The sequence below is a fragment of the Armigeres subalbatus genome, chromosome 2, assembly GCF_024139115.2.
Source record: "Armigeres subalbatus isolate Guangzhou_Male chromosome 2, GZ_Asu_2, whole genome shotgun sequence".
Lineage (NCBI taxonomy): Eukaryota > Metazoa > Arthropoda > Insecta > Diptera > Culicidae > Armigeres > Armigeres subalbatus.
This window is the reverse complement of record NC_085140.1, coordinates 255,379,608-255,406,385: the sequence shown is the minus strand read 5'-3', so window position 1 is coordinate 255,406,385 and position 26,778 is coordinate 255,379,608. Positions and strand designations below refer to the sequence as shown.

At 40.0% G+C, this 26,778-nt stretch overlaps 1 protein-coding gene across 1 annotated transcript in view; it reads left to right on the top strand.

Moving 5' to 3' along the window:
- LOC134212102 (uncharacterized) overlaps positions 1 to 26,778 on the top strand; it is a 443,781-nt gene that overhangs the window by 342,813 nt on the left and 74,190 nt on the right. Inside the window, exons 5-6 of the mRNA XM_062689641.1 lie at positions 3,216 to 3,334; positions 5,050 to 5,203. Coding sequence (XP_062545625.1) covers positions 3,216 to 3,334; positions 5,050 to 5,203 — 273 coding nt within the window. The remainder of the gene's footprint in view (positions 1 to 3,215; positions 3,335 to 5,049; positions 5,204 to 26,778) is intronic.

Here is a 26,778-nt window from a genome sequence, read left to right as displayed (position 1 = left end):
GTATGAGTTCAGCTCCATGGTTACATACTATATGTCTAAAGACTATCAAGTTGATTGTGTCTATACGGATATGAGCAAGGCATTCGATGTTGATGGGGTGGATAGCATAATGCGCGCAGTAGGAGACTTTGGTATCAGAGGAATGCTGTTCGAATGGATTAAAACATATCTGTTGAGCAGAATTCAGTATGTGAAAGTTTTCAACAATTCATCGGCTTCCTTCGAAGTTAATTCAGGAGGGTAGTCATTTGGGCCCAGGATAGACATTTGGGCCCACTACTTTTTGTCATGGTCATGGATCAGTTGCCTTCTTTCATGACTAACGCGATTGTGCTTATCTATGCTGACGCAAAAGGATCTTCACAACTTCGAAAGATTTGTAAGCGAAAATGGACTAAGCGTTAATCCAAGCAAATGCTCGGTGATTACTTACACCAGGAGAATTCAGCCGATATCATTTACGTACAGTTTGGGACATGCAACTCTGCAACGAGTAGATAACGTTCGGGATTTGGGCGTAATAATGGATCAGTCACTGCCATTCAATGACCATATCAATGGAGTCATTAAAGAGTCACTGCAACTGTTTGCGCTTATCCGACGGTTTGGCCGTGATCTTACCGATCCTCACGCAATCCTAACAATATATACCGGGCTCGTTAGGACTAAACTGGACTTTGCGAGTGTGGTGTGGCGGCCCCAATACGACGTACACATTCAACGGCTGGAAGCAGTGCAGCGGAAGTTTTTGAAATTTGCTGTGAGAAATCTTGGATGGAGAGAACAGTTACCGGTGTATGAAGATCTCTGCTCATTGGTTGATTTCGACACCATCAATAGCAGGCACAAGATCGCTGACAAAGTGTTTTTCTGCAACATCTTGAGAGGGCGGATCAGCAGCTCGTATCTTTACAACCGGCTACACTTCAATACTAGTCCGTTTACTGTTCGTCATCGGAGAGTCTTTGATCCTCCATTCAGATCGAGGAACTACACGCAGCATGAGCCAACTAGTAGGTTCATGAATGATTTCAACAGACTACAGGATGTTATTTCCACAACTTTGACAACAGAAGTGATTCGTAATAAGTTAAGACTATATTTAAGACGACAACTGTATGTGTAACGTTAATTTTATTTAAAGCAGAGTAACGGGCTTACAGTCTATAGTCCAATAAACCAAACCAAATCTAAACTACTTCGATTTGGCTATTGATATGGCTATCGACTAGCACAACGGTGCTCTTGTATGCAGAGTAGGCTGAACGACCTGGACGAACTCCCCTCATCATCAACGTCAACAAGATTAAATCGTTGGATGAAAACACAACCAACACAACACAACCTCTCCAACTTTACGGTAGCCGGGCAAGCAGTGTGGAAGGTCGAAAACTTTCAATATCTTAGCAGCCAGTTAGGGTCGAACGGTGGAACCAAGATCGACATAGGGCTAGAATATCGAATATCCAACTCAAAAGTTAAATCCGTGGTGTTATACGCCAGTGGGACTTGGTGTGTATCAGCAGAGATTACGAAAAAACTGCAAGTATTTTTTTCAACCGATGTCTACGTTTTATAATTTGGGCCTGGTGGCCTCACGATTGGATCTCAATTGCTGAGCTCCATCGACGATGCCATCAAAAACCGATATCGACAGATATTCGAGAGCGTAAATGGTGGTGGGTCGGTCGCACGAAAGAGCGGAGACGAAATCTGCAAGCAAGCGCTGGACTGGAATCCAGCAGGACATCGCAGCAGAGGCAGACCCAGGGGCTCGTAGAAACAAGGAAATAAAGGAAGTCGACAGGAATCTGACCTGGGCCCAGGTCAATGCTAAAGCGAGCAGCCGCCCAGGATGGAGATATTTTACGTTGGCCCTTTGTGCCCCTAGGTGTGCTCAAGATACATGAGTGAGTGGATCCTAAGACGAACTATATTGCCGTTCGTGAATTACATTGTCTCAAAGCAAATGCAAACTCATTCATCGTATTCACCGTTCCGGAATTAGCTCATGCGCTCGGACCAATCGTTCTGTCAATTTCGTCTCACATAGATGACGTTGCACGCAGCTGCGTCGTTAATGACTGCCAAGGTACTTACCCATTTTTTACTGTTAAATTAGACCAGTTGCTATAGAAAGATTATGTGGCAGTACACAGACATGGACGAAAACTCCACCGCGGACCAGGTGTTCACTATAATTTAGATACTGCAGATATACGACCTCAAAGCCGTATACGTAATAATCGATTGAGACTAGCTATGGCAGATAATACACGATTAATTTTTCCCTGACAAGCTGGTCCTATGAGTCAAGGCAAAGATGGATACCGGGATATGTGTAGTTCATTACTCATTGGCGCTCTCGAGTTCTTATGAAAGCATAGTTGATAACGTTAAAGTAATGGCAATTCATGTAAGCTATTTAACTACTTGGCGTTACTAAAAGACACTAATGACGAAGCTTCTATGGAGGAATATGGAGAAGCTGACATCTGACTGAAGAGAAAACACAATTCGGGTCTTCCTGACTGTCAACATATCGAAGACGAAGTACAGGAAGAGATACGCTATAGCGTTATCTCTTTAGAGATGATAATTTGGGTGGTCTATGAATTTGTGTACTTGGACTTACTGAAGAACAACCAAAACTATACCAGTAGAGGAAGCCGCATCATGGATGAAAGCCGTATATACTTTGAATCAAATATATTTTGCAGCCTTACCAACTTGACTATCCACCCAAGGCTTATTTGACCGGTAGTCCTCTACGTGCACGAGGCCTGGACAACACTTGTAAAGGACCAACGGGCAGTTAGGGTCTTTCAAAGAAATTTGCTACATAGCATGTATGATGGGGTACGGTACACATAAAGATCGTACCGCAGATAGTGGACACGTATTCAGAATGTCGAGCAATAACTCAAATAATGGATTTCGCTAGTCATTTTTGGATAAAAAATTGAAGTGACTAGCGAACCATTCCTTTGTAGACTTTGTCGTTGATGACGAACATGTATGGATACAGCAGAATGACAAGTTTTTGCATGTACAGGCCTCTTCAGCTCCAGTTCAGTAAAGATAAATATTTTCAGCTAATAAATTTATTAATAAGACTTTCAGTGCTCGTTTGCTTCAAGTTAATCATATTACAACTTTCCATTAATTCCCATTCTAATATCAGTATTCTATTCCGGCCATTATTTCTCTTCCAGTGGTTTCCGAGCAGTGGGGTCATCAGTGCGTGCGTCTCAAAGTGACCGTCAAGTCAGACAATTGCGGTGAAAATGCTGAGTGTTCCGGAAAAGGTGTATGCTTCTCCAACAATTCGATGGTAAGTGCGAACGCTGCATAAAATTGTGGCCCAGCTCTGCTGGATTCATCCGCCCCACTGCCATTATTGGTACCGATGGGGATCCGTTCCGTTATTTCATCTGTCGTTCGCAGCAGCCTCTCACCTCTAAGGCAGGGGGACATTTATAGATAGGCAAGGTATCGAACACAATCAACGTAACATTTGATTACTAATTTTTGAAATCATTTTCAAAGAAGTTACCATTTGTATTACGTCTATCAAAATAATTGAATAATTATCTTCAAGATAGCAATGTTACGTAATTTGTGTACGATACCCAACGATAATTCCCATTGTCGGTAGACTGTGTGGGTGTCAAGCGCTGAGGTCATCAGTTCGCAACCGAATGGACGAGAAAGTAGTTTCCTCATTAGATTGTCGTATTGTTCGCTCGACAAAGCACTGTGTTCGAAACGAATGCGATGGTGCCTGTCGAACCAACGTTGACACTTGTCACCTTTCTCTGACCGCAAATTGAGGTGCAATTTAGTGAATGGTTGTTGCTTAAGCTAATGACGACTCACTATCGGCAAGCGAGAACCGGAGGTCGTCTAACGGAGTGCTTCATGAATGGTATTGTGTCCTAATTTAGGCCTGTATTGTCACGTTCGTTTGTTAATTTATTTAATAAGGAAATTGATCTTCCTGAAACTCAATTTCTAAAAAAATCAATGCCGCTTTATTCATACACGCAATAAATTTGGTTCAAAAACTCCAGCTCCAAGAAATAATCCGAATCCCTGCTAATTCACTCCATTTCACATCTCAAAGCCACTAACTAGTGCTGTGGGTATGATGGTCGTTCATCATTCAATGCCTTAACTGGACAGGTTAGGGCACTAGAAAGAGTCCACACGCCAAGAATTTCTCGAACATAATTTTGATCGGTATACGCAAAATCGTGTTGTGATGCCTACAGGGAGATCAATTAAATACCAAGCCTTTTTATATATATTTTATCTGAACACTTTATGCTCACCGCATTAATGATGATTCTGGAATTCACGCAATATCAGGTGCAGAAAGTGCTAAATGACGATTTTTTTGTCATGTTGTTGTTTTGTAAAATAGAATAATGGCTGTTACTCGTTTTTAGTGCAGCGAAAAGTAGATTTTGGACTCTCCTTTGTCCAGAAAATTTTAATTTGGTCGTATTGAAGTGAGACCTCGAAGTACTGGTTTCTTGATTTCCTTACTAGCCAATTGTGCAAGTAATAAAGGATATGTTTGCAAATATATACGCGTGCAACACATTCCTCACAAGTGCATGGGAATATAATCCGACAGACGGAAGCCGATGACATCCATTCCAACTGAAAACCTTTCCAAAACCGACATACCAGCGTGCGCACCGGAATACTAATTCATTTTTCAGTGCCCTCGTCCGGCATTCTGATCGTTGGGAGGATTTTTTTGTTACTGAGTACTGAAACCACCCGTTCGTTTGTTTGCTTTGACATACACCCGTCGCATCGTTTCGTACGGTGCTGGCTTCTGGGGTTCTGACGATCTATCATGCGGAGGCTAACCGCAAACAAACGACAGAGTGTTTGATAAGAATTTCATCCTGCGGTTTTGAATTCCTCATGCGTTTCACACTCCATTCAGACTGCGCCATTGGAACATTTGCAAGTCGTAGTTTTCAATTTGAATCTAATATGAACGAAATTCTCTGCACCTTGTTTCCTCAACAGGAGGGCTACGAGTGTCAGTGCTGCAGTGGCTTCGCCGGGTCGCATTGCGAGGAAATCGATGCCTGCACACCATCTCCCTGCACGAACAACGGAATCTGCGTGGATCTTTCCCAGGGCCACGAAGGAAATGCCTACCAGTGCTTGTGCCCCTACGGTAAGTAATTCATGACATTATTTATTAAATTGACTATTTTTTTTCTTTGGTTGGAAAATTGGCTATTTTAATGAAATCTATCACATACTGAACTATGCGTTACTCGCCAACAGATGGAGACGCGTGGTGTAGCATTAATCTTTGTCGCATATGCTTTTTGTTTACACAGGATTCTGTTTTTACACGATTTTTTTCGCTCGTAATTTTGATCGTGTGACTTCAATTTAGCACCAAAGTCTTTGCAACATGTTTCAAAAAATCCTTAATAGTCCAGCAACAGCTGCCTGCAAATTATATGGAAAAAAAATTGGAAGCAACTGCTGCTGGACTTGCCGCGCTTGTGCTACAGCAACTGCTGTAGACTAAAAGCAAACAGCAATCAAAATGTGTTTGTGGGCCTTGACTGATAACTGAACTAATTATTGTATAAATTTTAAGTGAAAGAAAGAGTATCAATGCAAAGAGTAAGAAAGCCATTTCCAATCGACCATATGCCCCTTCGACTAAACGTTCTTTTGACGATATGTCATTTGACCAAATGTCATTCGACAAAATATCAATCAACGAAATGCTCCAAAGCCGACTACGATAAGGTATTGGCAAAATAACATTGATATCATTGGTTTTGACCATGTGCCGGAAATAGAATAGAGGGTATTTCACCATCAGTGCCTAATATTTCGCTTTTTCTGTAGGTTTTAAATTTTTCTATAATTCATCAGGGTCTCCAGAAGTTTCTGTTAATGTCCCGTCGACCAAATGTCCTTTCGACCAAATGTCCTTTCGACTAAATGTCATTCGACGAAATGTCCCAAAGCCCCGAAGACCCATAGTTTTTTTTATTCAGACTAAGGCCGAAGTGGCCTGTGCGGTATGTAAGAGTCTTCTCCATTCGGCTCGGTCCATGGCTACACGTCGCCAACCACGCAGTCTACGGAGGGTCAGCAAGTCATATTCCACCTGATCGATCCAGTCGTCCGATTTTCGCGGTGTGAACGATGGATGGTTCTCCCAACAGCTGATGCCCCTAGTAGCACGGTTCAGATCGATTTGGTTGCAGCAACTCCAATGTGACTGGATTTGGTCGCATATAAGTCTCAGTGACTGATATGTGATAAGTGTGCTACTAGGGGCATCTCGTGGTTCATTCGTCTCCTCCACGTACCGTCCGCCATCTGCACCCCACCATAGATGTTACGCAGCACTTTCCTTTCGAAAACTCCAAGTGCGCGTTGGTTCTTCACGAGCATCGTCCAGGTCTCGTGTCCGTAGAGGACTACCGGTCTAATTAGCGTTTTGTAGATTGTCAGTTTGGTACGGCGGCGAACTCTATTCGATCGGAGCGTCTTGCGGAGTCCAAAGTACGTACGATTTCCAGCCACTATGCGTCTCCGAATTTCTCTGCTGGTATCATTTTCGGCAGTCATCAGTAAGCCCAAGTACACAAATTCTTCTACCACCTCTACCACCGATGCAAACTCGCGGTGGGTGACCCACATTGTCTTCTCTTGAACCTCTTCCTATCATGTACTTCGTCTTCGACGTGTTGATGACTAGTCCGATCCGCTTGGCATCCCTCTTCAGTCTGATGTAGGCTTCCTCCATCTTCTCAAAGTTACGTGCCATAATATCTATGTCGTCGGCGAAGCCAAATAGCTGGACGGACCTAATGAAAATTGTACCACTCGTGTCAATCCCTGCCCTTCGTATTACTCCCTCCAAAGCGATGTTGAATAGCAGACCCGAAAGACCATCACCTTGCCGTAACCCTCTGCGGGTTTCGATGGGACTGGAGAATACCCCTGAAACTCGAACTACGCACACCACCCGATCCATCGTCGCTTTGATCAACCAGGTCAGTTATCCGGAAATCCGTGTTCGTGCATTAGCTGCCATAGCTGGTCCCGATCGATTGTATCTTATGCGGCTTTGAAGTCGATGAATAGATGATGTGTGGGCACATTGTATTCGCGGCATTTCTGCAGTATTTGACGAATGGCGAACACCTGGTCCGTGGTGAAGCGTTCGCCCATGAAACCCGCCTGGTATTGCCCCACGAACTCCCTTGCAATTGGTGCTGGTCGACGGCATAAAATTTGGGAGAGTACCTTGTAGATGGCGTTCAGCAATGTGATTGCGCGGTAGTTGCTACAATCCAGCTTATCGCCCTTTTTGTAGATGGGACACACGACACCTTCCATCCACTCCTGAGGCAAAACTTCCTCCTCCCAAATCTTGGTAATGACCCAGTGCAGCGCTCTAGCCAGTGCCTCACCACCGTGTTTAAATAGCTCTCCCGGTAGTTGGTCAACCCCAGGGGTTTTGTTGTTCTTCAGCCGGTCAATCTTCTCCTGGATTTCCTGGAGATCCGGAGCCGGTAGAATTATGTCCTGCGCGCGTTCCCCCAGGTCCATCACCATACCGCCATCTTCGTCTGCCACATCGCCATTCAGGTGCTCTTCGTAGTGCTGCCGCCACCTTTGGATCACCTCACGCTCGTTCGTAAGAAGGTTCCCGTTTATGTCCTTACACATATCAGGCTGTGGCACGTGGCTCTTACGTGAACGGTTCAACTTCTTATAGAACTTTCGTGTGTTATTAGCGTGGTACAGTTGCTCCGTCCCTTCACGGTCTCGATCTTACTGCTGACGCTTTTTCCTCCGGAAAATCGAGTTTTGTCTGTTCCGCGCCTGTTTATATCGTGCCTCGTTCGCCCTCATGCGGTGTTGCAGCAATCTCGCCCATGCTTCATTCTTCTCTTCTACTAACTGCTCACATTCGCCGTCATACCAGTCGTTTCTCTGATCCGGGGGCACCGTGCCAAGTGCAGCGGTAGCGGTGCTACCAATGGCAGATCGAATATCTCTTAAGCCATCTTCAAGAGACGCTGCGCCTAGCTGCTCTTCCGTTGGGAGTGCCACTTCCAGCTGCTGCGCGTAGTCTTGGGCTAGTCTACCGTCTTGTAGCCACCCAATGTTAAGCCGCGGCGTCCGACTCCGACGCGTACACCGTCGAGAGTTTTGAGCGCAGGCATACTGCAACGAGGTAGTGGTCGAATTCAATATTCACACTGCGGTAAGTGCGGACGTTCGTGATGTCGGAGAAGAATTTACCGTCGATTAGAACGTGGTCGATTTGGTTTTCCGTTTCTTGGTTAGGTGATCTCCATGTGGCCTTGTGGATATTTTTGCGGGGAAGGAAAGTGCTTCGGACTACCATTCCGCGGGAGGCTGCGAAGTTTATGCATCGTTGGCCGTTGTCATTCGATACGGTGTGCAGACTATCCGGTCCGATGACCGGTCTATACATTTCCTCCCTTCCTACCTGTGCGTTCATGTCACCGATGACGATTTTGACGTCCCGCAGTGGGCATCCATCGTATGTCTGCTCCAGCTGTGCGTAGAATACTTCTTTCTCGTCGTCGGGTCTCCCTTCGTGTGGGCAATGCACGTTGATGATGCTATAGTTGAAGAAACGGCATTTAATCCTCAGCTTGCACATCCTTGCGTTGATTGGCTGCCACCCAATCACGCGTTGGCGCATCCTTCCCAGCACTATTAATCCGGTTCCCAGCTCGTTGGTGGTGCCATAGCTTTGGTAGAAGGTAGCCGCTCGATGCCCGCTTTTCCACACTTTCTGTCCTGTCCAGCAAATCTCCTGCAGCACCACGACGTCGAAATTGCGGGGATGTAATTCATCGTAGATCACCACAACTCGCAGAAGGCCTGGGGAGGGATCGTCAAACCCTTGGACATATTCCCTGCTGCCCCCGAAGACCCATAGTGTTATACACCAATAGACAAACTGAGGTGATGTCTGTTTGTGTGTGTTTATGTGTGTATGTGTACACATTTTGTAGACATACTTTTGAGAACTTAGCATCGTTCGATTTGCTTTCCCATTGAAAATTGGCCAGATCGGACTATGCAATCAGAAGTTATGGGTAAAAGACTGTTTTCTATGCGCAAAACGCGCTAAAAAGCACTTAATCATATTTTTTAATATTTTTTGCACGAAAAAGGCACCAACACCGCTAGATGGATTAATCGGCATTTTTTGTAAAATTCCGAGATAATTTGATCACAAAGTAGAGAAAGGTATTCGCTTTAACGGCGTTGATGGTATTTGCATGTTTACATGATTGCATGTCCATAAAAGCTCAAATACTAAGTTATTACGATATCTGAATGTTCCCATGAGTGTTTTTAAGCAAAAACGGGCCTCACAGGGGAATTTATAGGTAGGGATTTCAAAAACTGTTCAGGAGCATAGAAGCATAAAAGCATATGGAGGCGCTTGGTACATTTGTGCGATGATTCATCTTGTGACTAAACTTATTATGCAACTTTCATCAGATCCGTTTTATTAAATAAATTAACAAGTGTGCAAGCATGCATATGAGAAACCTGAACCTAATTGCATGTTGGGAAGTACATGTTATAGATTAACATGTCGAATAATGCGATCAAGAAATCATGGTTTCTAACAGCAGGTTCCCGGGCGCCCTCTAAGCGATTCCCACAATCCTTTTACGGTTGTCTTATCCACCTAATCAAGTTTCATGTATTTTGCTAGACTGTCCTCATCCAGAGATCCTCATTTTTAGCAAGATGGAGCTGGAGTACGGATGTTTTCATTTAGAAGGTAGACATTTTTGATTTACCAAATTCAATATGAGTAAAATTTACTGCCTCAGACGAAATTCATTACGGGAATCGACCCAGCTTGTGCATTCCCGTCATGCCCTTGCGTATTATATTGGTTTGATGCAGATGTTCTTCTTCTTCAATGGCTCTACATTCCAACCTAAAACATCTGCATCAAACCAATATAATATAGCTATGTCCATTTAGAATCCGGAATAATAAAACATCTGTATTTAGGTAACGGATTGACATACAAATATGGTTAATACATCGAAACAAAGGTAATTTACTGTACTTTAAGGAAAAAAATATAAATGCAATTGATTTATAGCTTTCTAGTGACAATTCGCACTTTCTTCTTTATTCCTCTCATCAAACGCTGCACACCTCCGGAGACAACTTCCTTGGCATATTTGTTCCACATTTTGGTCATCTCAGTCGGGTCCCGAGCTGTTTATCCACTTTTATTAGGGTTCCGCCTCATTATTGCCCAAAATGTCTCGATGGGCCGGAGCTGTGGGCAGTTGGGTGGATTATGTTTTTATTGTTGACATCTACGTTATTATCGCGGAACAACTTCCCGGCTGTAGTGGTAACTTTTCAAAATTTGGCCAAAACTTCACGGGACCTTCATGAGCTTTCATGAAACTTAGTGCGCGGTGTTTGAGACATTCTTCCTTGCACATCTTTGAGTCCATCGTCTTATTCGTCACGAATACTTTGGTCTTTGCTCTGCAGCTGCATATCTCTCGCCAAATCATCAGTTTTTTTTTCAAATTTGTACATAAAAGCAAAACATATGTCGCAGGAACAAATCCACCTGCCGCCAGGAAGCTGTCTTAAATCCATTTTGACGTAGGTTCCACCGTCGATGAGCAGGATTATCAACGGGGGTGTGCAGAATTTTTTCTCTCCTCTCGGCTTCCATCTGGGATAAGTTTTGTCTCGCTGCACGAAACACCATGAAATTTATATCACAGAAAGTGGGCGTATAGATAGACATACCGCTGTAAAATAATTCTTGCAGCGGTTACTTTCCGTGCCGCTGCAATACAATAAATGATTCCGGATTCTAACTGGATAGAGCTTTACGCAAGGGCTTGAGGGGCTTGCATGGACAAGGTGGGTTGATTCCCGTAATGAAGTTCTTCTAAATCAGTAAATTTTACTCGAATATAATTTGGTAAATCGAAATTGTCTACTTTCTAAATGACAACGTCCGTACTCCAGCTGATCTTGCTGAAAAAATTGACCCCTTGAAACATAACAAACTAGCAAACTACATGAAACTAGATTAGATGGATAAGACAACCGTGAAAGAATTATGAAAATCGCTTAGAAGGCGCCCCGGAACCTGATGATTGCAATCATATTTGTTATGATTTCTTGGTCGCTTCGGTTTTGTTACTTGTAGTTTTCGGAAGTGCGCACTTTTCGGGATCACCATTGTATACAAGCGAAGGATGAGTCGAGACTAATTCTCTTCAAAGCGCAACGCTTAATCGCTTGGAGACAGCAGCAAGTTGCGCATCAGAGGCAGATCCTGCAAAATATCCTTCGCGTGAATAATGGCTTTAGCATTTCAGCGGCAAATCATCGAGTAGCTGATGTTGGCTACAGTAGCAATCGAGTGAATTTTTTTCGCTAGATTCAAATTTTAGATTTTTTGCTGTATGAAACTGAAACACGCATTATTGAAAATAAATCGGTTTTTTTCTCCATTTTATACATTTGTCATTATCCAAAGATGGTCTAGTAGCCTAAACAATTGAACATATCGACATGTAGAGAGTCGACTGTACTAACCCCTAACTTGTTATATAATAAAGTGTTTAGACCTCGGGGTCTCTTAAAAAAAACTTTTATTCACTAAGTATTAATTTAACATGAATACACTAAATGATTATTATCCTAGAACGAACCATTCTCTACTACTTGCACTAACTAATTGAACCGTATCGCTGGTCGATCGGTGATATTTAATAATGTTAACTGCTGACTCGGCGCATCGCTATGGGTCGAAGTCCAATGGATCAGTTCTGCTGACGTTGGCGGTGGCATGATTGGGTCGATGCCACCCAAAGTGCTGATGGTGCGGTACTGCAGGCTGGCTCATGTGTAACTATATGTCACTTCTCATTGCTTAGTTGTTACTGCTTACATCGCACTACTCATCACTCATCTCTCATTTCTTGATGTTTACTTGCCGCTTCTCACTAGTTTTTAGTGATTTCTCACCTTTTTGTCTCGCTTCTCACGTCACACATAAAATAAGGAAACAAATTTCAACTATTCGTCCAAACGGCATTTGACAAAATTTCCCGTTTGGCCAAATGGTACTCGGCCAAGCCCTCACCAAACCAATACTTTCGGAAATATTCATGCTTGGTCGATATTGCCGTATCGTTCGATTGTTTTGATGACTAGAAACATGTTGTGATCTTCCAGTTTCCCTTTCTCCTTATTAATGGTCACATACCTTACATTTATTCCTTTAGCTGATAGGACGAGGAATGGGTCCTCGCCACTTTGTGAGCCCATGCTCGCTCACCTGAATCACTGCACAAATCTTTCATTGCACTTATTATTTTTGTAGATTAATAAGTTTGGCCACGCACTGGTAATTATTTCGCTAATTGTTCGGTGCACAACAGAGGGGGCACGTACGAACACGACGATATAGCGATTGGGTATGATTGGTAACTTTTTATGTCCTGCCATATGACGAGTTTCATTATTTTTCATTGATCCTTTAAAACAGTCCGAGATTATTATTGAAATGAAACCAGACAACAAAATGTAATGCGGTAGAAAGGTGAAAAAACTTAGTGTATATAGAGTGAGATTTTCTAAAGTATCTAAAAAGCTTGTTATCTATGCTGCAATGTATTTCCTTTGTTCAAATTTGCTCCATGTTTCTGAAAGCTAATGGTAACAATAAGGAGTTAAAGTTCCTCCTCCTGAGATTTACAAGAGAGCACAATGCCGATGTCATTGGCAATAGTTCAGTTCTACATTCACTGGGTACATTACTGAGAACTTTCTAGTTGTTTCCTTCGCAGTGAATAAATGGCGCAAAACAGTTGCTGTTCCCCAAGGACAATATCAGTTCTCACTCATCTGTAGGGCATATTTACCAGAAATTGTGCCGTGCATAAAAAAAATTAATTTCCATATACCATCGCGATAATGTCGAGTTCTAATTAACGATATATGCCTAGGATACGATGTGACAACTCAATTGAGACTGCCTTGTTGTTTTTTAGTCGGTTCCTCTGACGAGGTGGTCGCCAGTGCAGCCGAAGTAATTTGGTACAAAATATTCCAAATATCAATAACTTGTATCAAAACAATCAATAATAATATAAAACTTGATGTTTTTCTTTCCGTTCCATCCATTATTTATGTAAGAGAAGCGAAAGACTAACAGAGAGAAGTTTTCGCTAATGAAAATATGATTTCGAAATCGAAAATGACAGAAAGGTGAATCATAATGCTTAAAATCAACAGTTTTAAACCTTTACAACCCTTGAGAATAATTTATATGGCGTTAGCAGTTCAATATAAATTTATTTTTTACCAAAATACTGGAACTCTAACATTTACGTAATTTGCTTAATATCAACTTTACAAACCTGCAACACGACCTTGAACACGATCAAACTAACAACATGCTGCCCTACGAAAAACGCGCCGCCACCATCGAAGTAATCGATTGTCATTTTCAACCAATCAGCAACCGGTTCGATTGTGACATCAAATCGGTACGCTTTTTACTGACTACTTGTCACATCCTATCCTAGACATATGCATACAAATAAATTTGAAATTTCAAAATACGTTTGTTTGTGTGCCTTGGCAGCCTACCTTTTTAAGAATCTTGTTCATGGTTTCCTCCAATTGCATTGAAAGAAGCAGGAATCCCAAAGTTACAGTACAAATAATTCCGGCCTATACAAATACATGGAGACCGAGATCAGGTGAAAAATTACAAAACAATTTTCTTTTTTTACATAATACATGATTTTTGCCAGTTATGCTGGAAAATTTAGTGAAAATGTTCCTACCCGTCATTCTGGTATATTATTGTTTTTGAAAAACGTCTATTACGAAATGCTATACTTAAATAAAAATAAGTGAAAGTGATTTATCACCCACAAATGGTTTTGAAAATTCAACAACGTGTAAAACTGCAGCTAATCCTAACAAGCGATATTCATTCAAATTTGACTGAATTTTACAAGTAAGCACAGTTTAAATTTATATCGATTTTAAATAACAGTAAGATCGATTGAATTTCACGTTTATTTGCATGCTCCAAATATCTGCATGAAAATACATTTATTATCACAACATATAACTGACTTGCTTCCATCAAACTGAGGTATTGAGTTAGAGATGCCTTTAAGATGACCACCGGACCGGGGGACCGAGAAAACCGAGTGTGTCACATACGGCAAAAAATCGATAAGCGGAGAATCGACAAATGATGCATATTTCCCGACAGCCCCACAGCTGAATGACGTTTAATTAGGAATTCATTTTCACGATGCCTAACTACCCGAAACCACAACCGGAAGCACTTGATATCCAATCAAGCGTAACTTCCACCCTTCCAAATGACGCACTGGAGCTCATCAAGCGTACAGTTCCCCTGTTTGTAACCGACTGACTGTCTCACCTCCCCAGCTTCGGTTGATTTTCCCCAGCGAGGAACCGTCGTTGCGGCCAGAGTCATAAAAGTTATATGACTCTTTGATTTTATTTCCGCTTTCATCCGTCACAGCGTTTTCGTCATTTGTCGTTACCCATCATTTTACGCCCAAGCTCAGTGTGAAACAATCGTTTGTTTGGTGTTTTTTCTCCACGTCCAACTATAATTCAGCCGATTCGTAAGTTTCGAATTCGGTGTGATCCAGACTCGACAGTGTTGTGCGTACTCCCGTATTTGTTTGCACGAACCAATCAGAATTTATCGATAAAATATTGGTTTCCTGATTTGAATATTTTATTCAGTGAACGGTTTTTGTAGCCCCTCGTTCGGTTGTTGCGGTCGGATGCGTACGTTATTTCCGTTTTTTTTTGCGAGGTTTGCGAACCGCGATTCCCCGCCGGAATCACAACGTTTTCGGAGCAAACAACAATAAAACTGGGAAAGAAATGTCGCCAAACTAGGACCACAGCTGCGGCAATAAATTGGGGCACTTGAAGCGGGCCAATATTTTATGGCTCCGTACGCACAATCGTGATTTCGGCGCTGATTACCCCCAGGCTCGGCTGGATGGGGTAGCCGTTGTTTATCTTTTCGAATGGTGCATTTTTCACATATTTGCAACGTTGGCCATAAAATCCTATTTATTCTGATGTAGAGATTAGCTGATGGCAGTCTATTTCGGGCAATAAAATAATTTATTTACTGAAGCATAACGAAGAAGAATGATTATACATTGCTATGCGTGCTTCACAAGAACGTAATGTATAGGAAAGAGAGGTAAGCACTCCTCATATACAGTTTTTTTTCCAAGTCAAACAGTAAATTTACAACTTGATGACAATAATCGAAAACGGGAATTTTCCTGTAAGAAACTGGTGGCTTTTTATGGGGATAAAAATTGATGTTGCAAAAGCCACGCCATGAAGCACAGGAGTACATAATGGAACGCTTCTCCAAAGAATACGTGCTTTTTCCACGATTAAACAGCGGAACTATTTACACCTGCCTTGATATGCTATTTCTGTACTGGGAAAAATGATATGCAAGACGCTACGGATTGCAAATGAGTCCTTGAAGAAATTGAAGCAAATAAATACATGATGGAATTGCCTTCGAGTTATTGTGCGATTCTCATTGCCGAAGTATGACAGGGTCGAGACATGAGCAGATCGTGTATTCTTTATTCTTTATTCTTTATTCGGAGCAGGGACAAGCCCGCTTGAGTAGAGCAAAATCTCTTCCTCAAGCGGGCGCAAAACCTCCTCTTCTTTTTATACAACAAATACAACATTTCTTAAGACTTTATTACAATTTTACAATTAAAGAATACTTTAATTCTATCCCGACTAACTATCTATCAAAGGGTATTTGTGTTAAGAGCGGCAAGTATTCGGCAAAACTTTTTCCGAAGATTGGGACGAGAGAGGTGCAAAGTCAAATTCAGTAGTACATCGATTGAAGATACGGTTCATACTAGTGAATGGTTATGGTTATGTCCATAATTTGTACGAGCACCCTGAAGGAACTGAACCTAAGCTGACGACGAGGCGCATTTAGGTTCAAAAGTGAGAGAGCAAATAGGAGCAATCAATTCTTGATTAAAGAAAGCCGGAAATGAATAAAGCCCTGGAAATATCCCGACGCTCGCTCAACAACTCTAATCCTATGAGCTGCCACTGCCAGTGGAGATGCCGTAACGCGAAACAAACAAAAATTCTAGAATCGATCCTACCAAGGAACAATACAATGCTTTCAAACAATGGATATTCTTGAAGTCTATAGATATGCGGAAAATGAAACCAAGGATCTTAAGAGCTTTGGAAGACACGAAAGCGACTTCGTTGAAAGTAGACCTGTGCGCCGAAGTATTTGTGTACGGCGGCGGCGTAAGGCCATTTTTACACCGGCGGCGGCGGCGTCGGCGGCGTCACGCCGTAAGCAATGTTCAGCGGCGGCGGCGGCGTGAATCGGCGTGAAGAATTTTGAGTTGAGAAAAAATGTTTCACGCAGCAAACCAGATGATGCTTTTTATTATTATTTTTTGTACAATTACTAGCTATACAGTCAGACTGATGGGGTGAACATCCTAATAGGTGTAGCTTGTATGTCCAGAGCAAAAGTTTACATCACATCCTCCACTAGGACATTGTCGCATCACAGCACATAAGTTCATTGGAAAGCAATTTGGATACAAATCCATAAATTCGTTCGGAAATTCCTCAATATATTCCTCAGAAAATTCAAAAAAGGAATTTTAAGCATTAATTAAGATGTTCCCTAATGAATTCCTTCAGAACTTCTTCTAAGAATTCCCTTGAAAATTTATTTGGGTATTTCTTCGTAAATTCGTTCCAAAATTTCTTCTAAGGTTCCTTCAGAAACTTCCTTAGAAATTACTTTAGGGATTGCTTCGGAAATTCCTTTACGGAGTCTTTTGGGAATTTCTTTAGAAATTCATTGGAAAACTTTTTTGAGAGTTCCTTTGAAAATTCCTTTAAGAATTTCTTAGGAAATTCCACTGGAAAATCTTTCAAGAACTATAGAATACCTAGGGACACTGATTGAGGAATACAATCGGAAATCCCTTTTGAAAAAAACTTTGGAATTAGACTTAGGATTTTTTTCTTAGAAATTCCTTTCAGGAATTTGTTTTTGGAATTTCTAAAAAAAAATTCTTCCAGTAATTCCTCAACAATTTCTTTTGAAACTCTAGGAAGATATTTTTGGTATTCTCTCGAAATTTCTCTCTGGAATTTATTTAGAACTTTCTCCAGGATTTTTTTTCCAAATTTTCTTTAGGAATGCCTTCGAACATTCCTCCCTGAAATTCCTTTAGCAACTTTTCCAGAAATTCCTATAGATCTCCGCAAATTTCTTTTAAAATTCCTCTAAGAACTCTTTCGGGAATCTCTTCTGAAATTCTTTTGGAAAATCTTCGGAAATTTTGTTTGTAAATTCATTAATTTTTTTAAATATTTGTTTACGTGTTATTTTTTTAAATTGACAATAAGTTTAACACTCAAATTCCCTCAGGAGTTTCTTCGAAAATTCCTTTAAAAATTCCTCCTTATGATTCGTTCTGGAGATATTCCTGCAGGAATTTCTAAGGAGTTCCTGGAGGAAGTTCCAATTGAGTTTCTGAAAAATAAATAAAAGGCCTTTCAGAAAGTTTTCTGTCGGAATCCCTGCATGAATATAAATCCATAAATCCTGAATCCATATAAATTCCTGTGGCTTTTCTAAAGAGATTTTCGAAGAAATTCCTGGAGGAAATACCGACTCTATTCTTGAAGGAATAACCAAAAGAGAACCTGAAGAGGTTTTCGAACAGAATTTTAAATGAAGGATTTTTAGTGGATGTTTCAAGCAAATAGCTATTGAAATTTAAATATTTTCTATAAGAATTTCTTCGAAAATCTGGACAGTAGTGAAACAAACTCAGTTTTGACTCTAGAATTAAGACTACATGCCAAGAAAAATATCGAGATTGCGGATATTCGGATATTCTCAAGAATTTCTTGGGAATTTACTGCAGGAGTTCCATCGAAAATTTCTACAGATTTTCTCGAAAACACCATAAGAAAATATATTCAGGAATTATTTCGGAAAGACATCAAAAAACTCATTCTAATATACCTTCAAAAGTTCTGTCAGGAATTCCATCGGGAATTTTTTCATGAATTCCTTCAAAAAACGTCCACAAATGAAACCAGCTTTATCTTTGAAATTTCCCCTAGGAATTGCTTCTGAACTTCTTAGGACCTTAGGAAATATCTTAAGAAATTCTTCTGGATATTCTTATAAAAATTCTTCTAAATACGATTGATTTTGACAATTCCATCAGTGATTAATTATTTTAGAGCGTCTTAGGGGAAATGCTACAAGGTTAAAAGACTATTATTCTTCCATTTACTTCCACTATTAACTTTTTTATGTATCAACAAGCAGATACGCATTTCGTTTCCTACTTGGAAACTTCTTCAGTGTTTGTTATCGACTGAAGAAAAACATTGCTCATTAACTTTAAATATGGTGTGTAGGTAGAACTGTAGGTAAAAAATTAGGGCATGTCGCTTGAACCGATTCGTCGTCGTCCCGTGGGTAGTAATCTAAACAGCCAGGTATATCCGTTTCCTTGATCTTTGTTAAGTAAGTTTATTTGTTTTTGTTTGTAAATTTCTAAGCTTTCCGCTACGTCAAGTTTCCAAGGATTTTGTATTTGTCTGAGAAGTGATATGTTGTCTTTGGTTAATTGATGATCTTCGTTAAATATATGTTCGGCTACTTTAGATTTGAAATGATAATGTATACCTTTTTCAGTGTCTTTGTTTGCTTTAGTTACTTCTGCCAAATGTTCTTTTAACCTCGTATCTAGTGTTCGTTTTGTCTGTCCTATGTAGATCATGCCCACACTGTGACAAAATCTACATAGGACAGACAAAACGAACACTAGACACGAGGTTAAAAGAACATTTGGCAGAAGTAACTAAAGCAAACAAAGACACTGAAAAAGGTATACATTATCATTTCAAATCTAAAGTAGCCGAACATATATTTAACGAAGATCATCAAATAAACTTACTTAACAAAGATCAAGGAAACGGATATACCTGGCTGTTTAGATTACTACCCACGGGACGACGACGAATCGGTTCAAGCGACATGCCCTAATTTTTTACCTACAGTTCTACCTACACACCATATTTAAAGTTAATGAGCAATGTTTTTCTTCAGTCGATAACAAACACTGAAGAAGTTTCCAAGTAGGAAACGAAATGCGTATCTGCTTGTTGATACATAAAAAAGTTAATAGTGGAAGTAAATGGAAGAATAATAGTCTTTTAACCTAATTCCATCAGGAATTGCTTCAAAAAATCTGTTTGGAATTGGAAATAAAAATTTATACCCATGTAGATGGGTACACTCCCCACAGTTGTAAAGGATTTGACGCGCCATTCCTCAAAGAAGTTACCCCTCGAAAAGCTCAAAAAGGATTGCGAATCTATTTAATAGTCTGTTGGATTACACTGTTGAAAGGAGATCCCGCGGGCTTCGCGTAAGAATCTTTGCTTACGGGTATACCGCCTCCGTTTTTTGCCCTTCATACAGCAGTGCATTGAAAGCAGAATGGTCTTTAAATTCGACTGTAATATTGGGTGGAGCCGTTCGCAGAGCAAGACTCAAGCCAAAATGATGGATAACTGTACATACACACATACTTTTGAAAAATTCCTTCGGAAATTATTTTAACAATTCCTCTGAACCTTTCTAGGTATTCCATAGGGCATTCCATTCCCTCGGAAATTTACCTAGTAATTCTTTTGGAATTTCCTCCGCCATTTCCTTCCAAAATTCTAGGACGAATTTTCAGATATCAGATATAATTTCCAAATAAATTACCGACATTCTTAGATTCATTCCTCCACAAATTCCTTCTGAATTTTCTCCAGGGATTCCTTCAGAAAATCCTCCAAAAAATATTTCGTAGATGGATTCAGAAATTCTTCAAGACTCTAAGAAATTTCTTCAGGTTCATTCCTTCAGAACTTTCTTCAGGACTTCCTTCGGAAAATATTTCAAGAAATCCCAGAAATTTATATGGGTATTGTTTATCAAAATAAAGTATTGCGTATTTATTTATTAGTCTCTGTTGGATTACACTGTTGAAAGGAGATTCTGTCTATCTTCGCGTAAGTGTCTCTACTCTGCCTCGGATATTCGTCTAGTATTCGGAATTTTCTCCGCCATTTGCTTCCAAAATTCTAGGACGAAATTTCGGATATCTCCGTACGAATTTCAAGAGAACTCCTAAAGAAATTGCCGACATTCTTAAATTTCTTTAAAAAATTTGTTGGACATTCCTCCAAGAATTCCTTCAGAATTTTCTCCAGGCAATCATCCACGAGGATAAATCCAAAAATTACTCAAAACTCTAAGAACTTTCTTCAATTATTCCTTCAGAACTTCCTCCAGGATATCCTTTCGGCATTATTTCAGGAAAACCAAGAAATGTCTTTGGGAATTTCTTATAAAAATAAATTAAACCCGTTTTTTAGGACAATTCTGGCAATTGAAGTTCAAGGAGGAGTGAAGGTTCAACTTGATGGGTCACGTGTCCCATCGTGCTCCAGCTCCAGAAATAGGCTGACCATACGTACCGTATTTAACGGGACAGTCCCGTTTTTTAGACCTTTTTGCACTGTACCGTCGTAATCTAAAAAAAACCTCAATTTGTCCCGTTTTTACATTGATTCTGCCAAACAGCTCCAATCAAATGTATTTTTTTTGTGTCTTTCAAAGATTTACGGTCTTGGGCTGGCTCATCTCTCAACTAAGGAAGTGGGCGAAATCCATAAAAAAGTGTGAGATGCTACACGGTTAGAAAAAAGTACCTAATTTTAGGTACTTTTTTCTCTCTTGCATCTCCTCCCTCTTCCCTTTATTGGCATAAAATTAAGAGCAAAACCACTCAACAAGGGCTGTAAAGTGTGGGAGCCCAACGTAAAGTAATATCAAATTGAGCTAAATATACCTAACTTTTGGTCCGTTTCCATTAAAAATTAGGTATATTTTACCTAATATTAGGTGAATTTTACTTAATTTCAAGAAAAAAATACTTAATTTTGGGTTCCCACACTGAACCCCCGATTTGAGTGAAAAGTACCTAATATTAGGTACTTTTTTCTAACCGTGTATGTTCTTGGTGTTTTTTTTTTCAAAGAATACTATAAATGCCGTTTTGTATTTTCAATTGATTGTCTATTCTTATAGTTTTTCACAGTTAATGACAACAAGTGCTGGGAGATTTTTTTTCAAATCAGCTTTGCCACATATTTTTCAATCTTTTCGAACAATTAAAAATCATTTAAAGTCATTCTAAAAAATTCTGAATATTTCGAAATCAACCGCTATAAAAACAACGTCGGCATGAAAAATAATTTATAAATCAACCGAACAAAATCGTGTTTTAGGCGGTTTCAAACCGAGGGAAAATTTGGTCGGATTTAAGTCTAGATTTAAGGTCTTCACCTACTTTAAGAGTAGTTTACAGTTGAGTAGGAGGCTTGTCTCCAAATTTTGCTCCCATGTGTATGGACGAGATTTATGGAATTTGGCCCGATTTAAAACACAATCAGGCGGAAATCCCCGAGAGTCCGAGCTGTAAACCAGACTATAAATTGCCTAGGATTTTTCTTATCTCGCGAAAGATTGTATGAGTTCCGTTTTTTTAAAGAAGCACATGGGAACAAAATCAATGGACAAGATTTCCGAGGCTACTTTAAGCGTCATTTAAATAAATTTCGAAAAAGGACTGTGAATTTATTAGATTTGACATTTATTCTCATGCGCCAACCATATTAAAAAAAACAGATTAATCCACCTACAGTGAGATTTTGACCCTTCCTAAGTCGTAAGAAAATATTGTCAGACTCCAGTATTTAAAACGAGATAAAAGTACTCAACTTCCCACGGCGATTGAACGTATAAAGTGACAAATTAATTGCCTACCAAAAGGCGGATTTCATGGGTTGAATGACAACAAAAGGAACGAATACGCACTGTACGACATGCTGCCTATCTATCAGGCGCTCGTCGGATTAAATAGCTGTTGTAACATTGTTAGTAATTCGTAACGCTGGCATACATACCAGGGGTATAGCAAAAGTCAAAATCACCGTACCAAACATAAAATACATACCTATATATGTCTACTCTTTTATTCGTTGACTTACACAGATTTATGACTTAAAAATTATTTATTCCTCTGAGTCGTGTAGTGCACTCATGTACACGCCAAAAAATAACGAGTCTTTTACAGAAGTTAACCCCGTTGTAACTCATGGAAAAAGGTCAACTGAATTAAGCGTGCACAAACCGAAAATGTCAGAATGTCCAAAACTGTCAAAATTTCCGAAAATATCAAATTCATGTTTACTACGGTGCATCTGTATGGGGTTGACAGCTGCGCTATATCCCTGACATTTCCGGAGACCTCGATATTAATTAATCCAGAACTAACTAAATCGGCCATTGATCTGAACGAAACTCAATAGCGTTCAATAATAACATATATTTCGCCTTATGGATGCCTAATTTTGTAAAGCCAATCTTGTTTAATACCTTAAAAATGAGCGAGATTTATACACGCAAAAAAATATTGCAGTCGAAGCTACTATTCCGAGGGTTATTTTAAGAATACGCACCGACGATTTTCAGCAGACAACAAACCCGTTTGATTTTACCATGCGCGCAGTAAAAATCAACTGTGGTCCTGGTGGAATGTTGTTGCATGAACTGAATCAGTGGGGAATTTGTCCAAATGCGTGGTTAATTTAACTGAAAATTTGTGGTTGTTTTAAAAACATGGCGTAGTCTACAAAATAGTAACCGTTACAATGGAATTTTTTTCTGTGAACGCACCGACGATTGTCAGCAGATAACAAACCCGTTTGATTTTACCATGCGCGCCGTAAAAATCTACTGTGGCCCATGTGGAATGTTGTCACATGAACTGAAACAGTGGTGAATTTCTCTGGAACCATGGTGAAATATACTGAAATTTTATAGTAGTTTTAAAAACAGAGCGTAGTCTACAAAATAGTAGTTTTAGTAGTAGTTTTCTGTGTATGTTAGTAAATTTTAGAATTTGCACACATACGCACAAATACATGCATATAAGTGGTCTGTTAGTGTCTCAAAACATGCTCACATTTGCTATCTAGCTTTCGCTGAAGAAATTTTTGAAATTTCTTAAATTTTTTACGGTTTTGCTTTTCTGAGAAGATTGTTTGGTACATGCTTCTATATGTTGCTCATATAAATTCAATTGTTTCTTTGAAACAAATCAGAAAAATATGCTTATTTCCATATCATATCGTTCGTTATAATTATATTTCCAATATTAAAGTGAATTTGTTTCAAATACCATACATTTTATTTCGTAATTCATTAGATTTATTGATAGATTAATACGTAACACGGCTGCGTAACGCATACAAAGCGAAATTATAGACACTTCCGAAGGAAGGGTCAAAAAATTAAAGTCACATTAATTAATGTTATTTCCTTGTTGAGATTCTTGTTATTCATATCCTAAGATTTTTTCCAACTTATATTCATGAAATTTGGATTTGGCACGAAAACCAAACCGGCCTTAGGCAGGGTACTTTGACTATTGTTGGATATTTTCAATTGCTCAGAATTGGAAATTTTTTTGATATTGGTCAATAATAAAATCCCTAATGCATGTCTAAGAGTAGATTAAAATAAAATTTTAAAATTCCACATTTTTTAAATAGAGAATTAATTCTTTTTCGTGTTTTTGTCCTCGTTCCTTTGAAAAGTGAAATATTTGTAGTTTAGTATTTTTCCACAACTACAACACAATAGAAGGGTATATAGTAGTTATGGTGGTGTATGGTTCACACTAAAATATTTCTATTTTCTCACACGGAAAATGAAAATAAGGCCAAAAATTTTGAAATTTCCACAGCTTGTTTGGTGTCACAAGGTTCTTTGCTATGTCCCGTTTTCAAGCACGTTTGTCCCGTTTTTTCACCGAAATGATCTGGTCAGCCTATCCAGAAGCCAAATTACCATTTTTGAATTCGCATATCACGAAGCTATCACAATGATACTCCATGCTCAGGGAAGTTTAAAAAAATCCTACCAGACTGGGAATCCAAGTTCAACTTTCATAGTGTTGACTTGTAGCCGCAAATATAAGCACTAGACCAATTAAGATATGTAACATTCAAATCTTTAAAAAAGATGATGAACCACCCAATGCGACCAGAATGAGGTTATTCCATATGAAGTTACATATGAAATTAGGAGTTCATCGCTACGCTCGTAGATTTGGAGGTCTGTTGCCAAGAAGTTCTTGGATGACCTAGCATTTAACACGCCAATGCCGGTAAAAGTGCCAGAGATAAAAATAAATCTGCTAAAGGTATAACAGCTATTTAATCAATGCCTGATAGGTTGCCTTGGTCCGGTAGACGCAAACGCACTACATACTGTGATTTTTGTGTTGGCCAATCATCGGCGTGAAATACGAAATTCGGCGGCGTGGAGCCAATCGGCGTATGGCGCGCCGCCGACACCTTGACCGGCGTCGGCGTACGTCAATAAGTGTCGGCGGCGGCGGCATGGCGCGGCGGCGCACAGGTCTAGTGAAAGATAGTTTTGAATCTAATAGTACGCCTTGATGCTTAACGACACATTCTTTTTTTATATTCGTTGTTTCAATTTTGTAGCTGTAGTCAATCGAGGAGCTTTAGCGCCAGTATGAGATCACTGAACATTTGCCAGCATTAAGTACCATACGGTTTATCTTACACCAATCAATGAACACGTCAAGCTGAGTTTGCAAAAAATAGGCATCAGAAGCGTCAATAACAATCCAGTAAAGTTTGAAATCGTCAGCAAAGGACAACTTAAATGATCTTATAACCTGGTGAACGTCGTTGAGATAAACTAGGAAAATTAACGGCCCTAGGTGGCTACCCTGTGGTACACCTGAAGTAGCGGGAAAGTATGATGAGATGGAATCTCCAATCTTAATGGCCATTTCACGACCGGATAGATAAGATTTAAGCCAGCAGAGGAAAGGTCCAGAGAAACCGAGACGTCCGAACTTAGAAATCACTATCTTGTGGTTAATTTTATCGAATGCTACGGAGAAATCAGTATATATTGAATCCACTGGTTGTCTATTCTGCATAGCTCGAATGATGAACGATGGTCAAGTTGGTACTTGTTGAGCGCTTCGAGATGAATCCATGTTGATGTTCAGAGATGTTATCGCGACAGTCATGAAACATGAAGTTATAAACTACTTTTTCAAATAGCTTTGAATTTGAACACAATGCGGCTATACCATGGTAACTGCTGACTTTTCGTTTGTTGGCTTTTTTTAAAAATAGGAAAAACGTAGGAGTGTTTCCAGTGATCGGGGAATGTCCCATTTTGAAGCGATAGGTTGAACAGTGTTTAGAGAGGTTTTGATAAGCTTCCGGAGCACTTCTTAAGAACGAATGCAGGAATATGATCGGGTCCAGAGCTTGTTGAGCCCTTGGCTGAGCAACAAATATTTTCAAGCATTTCAGCATTGACGAACGGATGATTACCGACTGAGGGACGAATAGGAACGTTGATAGCAGTTGTACGAAGTTGATCGGCATCCAGAGTTTCTTGCGTATAAACGCTTGCTAAATGACTTTTGAAAAGATCACAGATTCCTTCGGTAGATTAACGTTCAGTGATACCCATAGACATGACGGTAGGTAGGACAGATTCTTTTCGCTGGTCATTGACGAAATTCCAGAATACTATTATGGTGCTTCAGTTGCCGCATCTTCACTTATCTTGTCGAAAATCAATTTTTATTTAAATCACATATTATCTGTCCCAGTAACGCACAGCTCTTCCTACTAATCGCTTCGATAGAGAATAGTGCATCCAATCGGCTCCAGTGTGATCGAAGCCACGATGTATGTAGTTCAATTACCTAACTTCAACAGAATTGAGGACTTGTCAAATGAAATATAACCGCAGGGACGGTAATTTATCCTTAGCGGTCGACTGTTGGTTATCGTGTATGGAATAACGGAAAATATCACGGAAGGAAACGCCCTCTCTAAGCAGTCCACTGAAGTTGAGTAGGTGAATTTTAGGAAGCTCGCTCGTGATACACCGGCCGAAGTCGATTGGGTCACGGGTTGGAAATGGAAAATAACCAGAAAAAAATGAGAACGCTGGTAAACAGTTTGAAACTTTGCATTTTTGGAAGGCAGCATCTTTCTCCGGGTCTCTGGGTAGCGTGAGCACAGGCGAATTAGGGGGAGAGGACTTATAACTCTGAGGAAATCAAGGTATGCCTGAAAACCTCTTGCTGTTGGAATCTACTCCCGAGACCAGTTTCAGGATCTCCGTTGTTGACTGTGCCCCGTCGAAAACTACATCAACTGCACCCACCTCTAACAAACGCAACTGATATCCAAATCCACAAATAGAGCCATACGAATATAAAAGCGACAGATAAAGAGTGATAACAAACTTACAGTTGATGATCATGACTATAACCTACAAATGTTTCAGTATTATACTAGGTGATAGATTGAGATTAGTTCTGATTCATTACTAAGACGATATCTAATTTATAAAAGAGGTGAGATAGACATAACTGATATCTTGAACATAATCCAAAACGT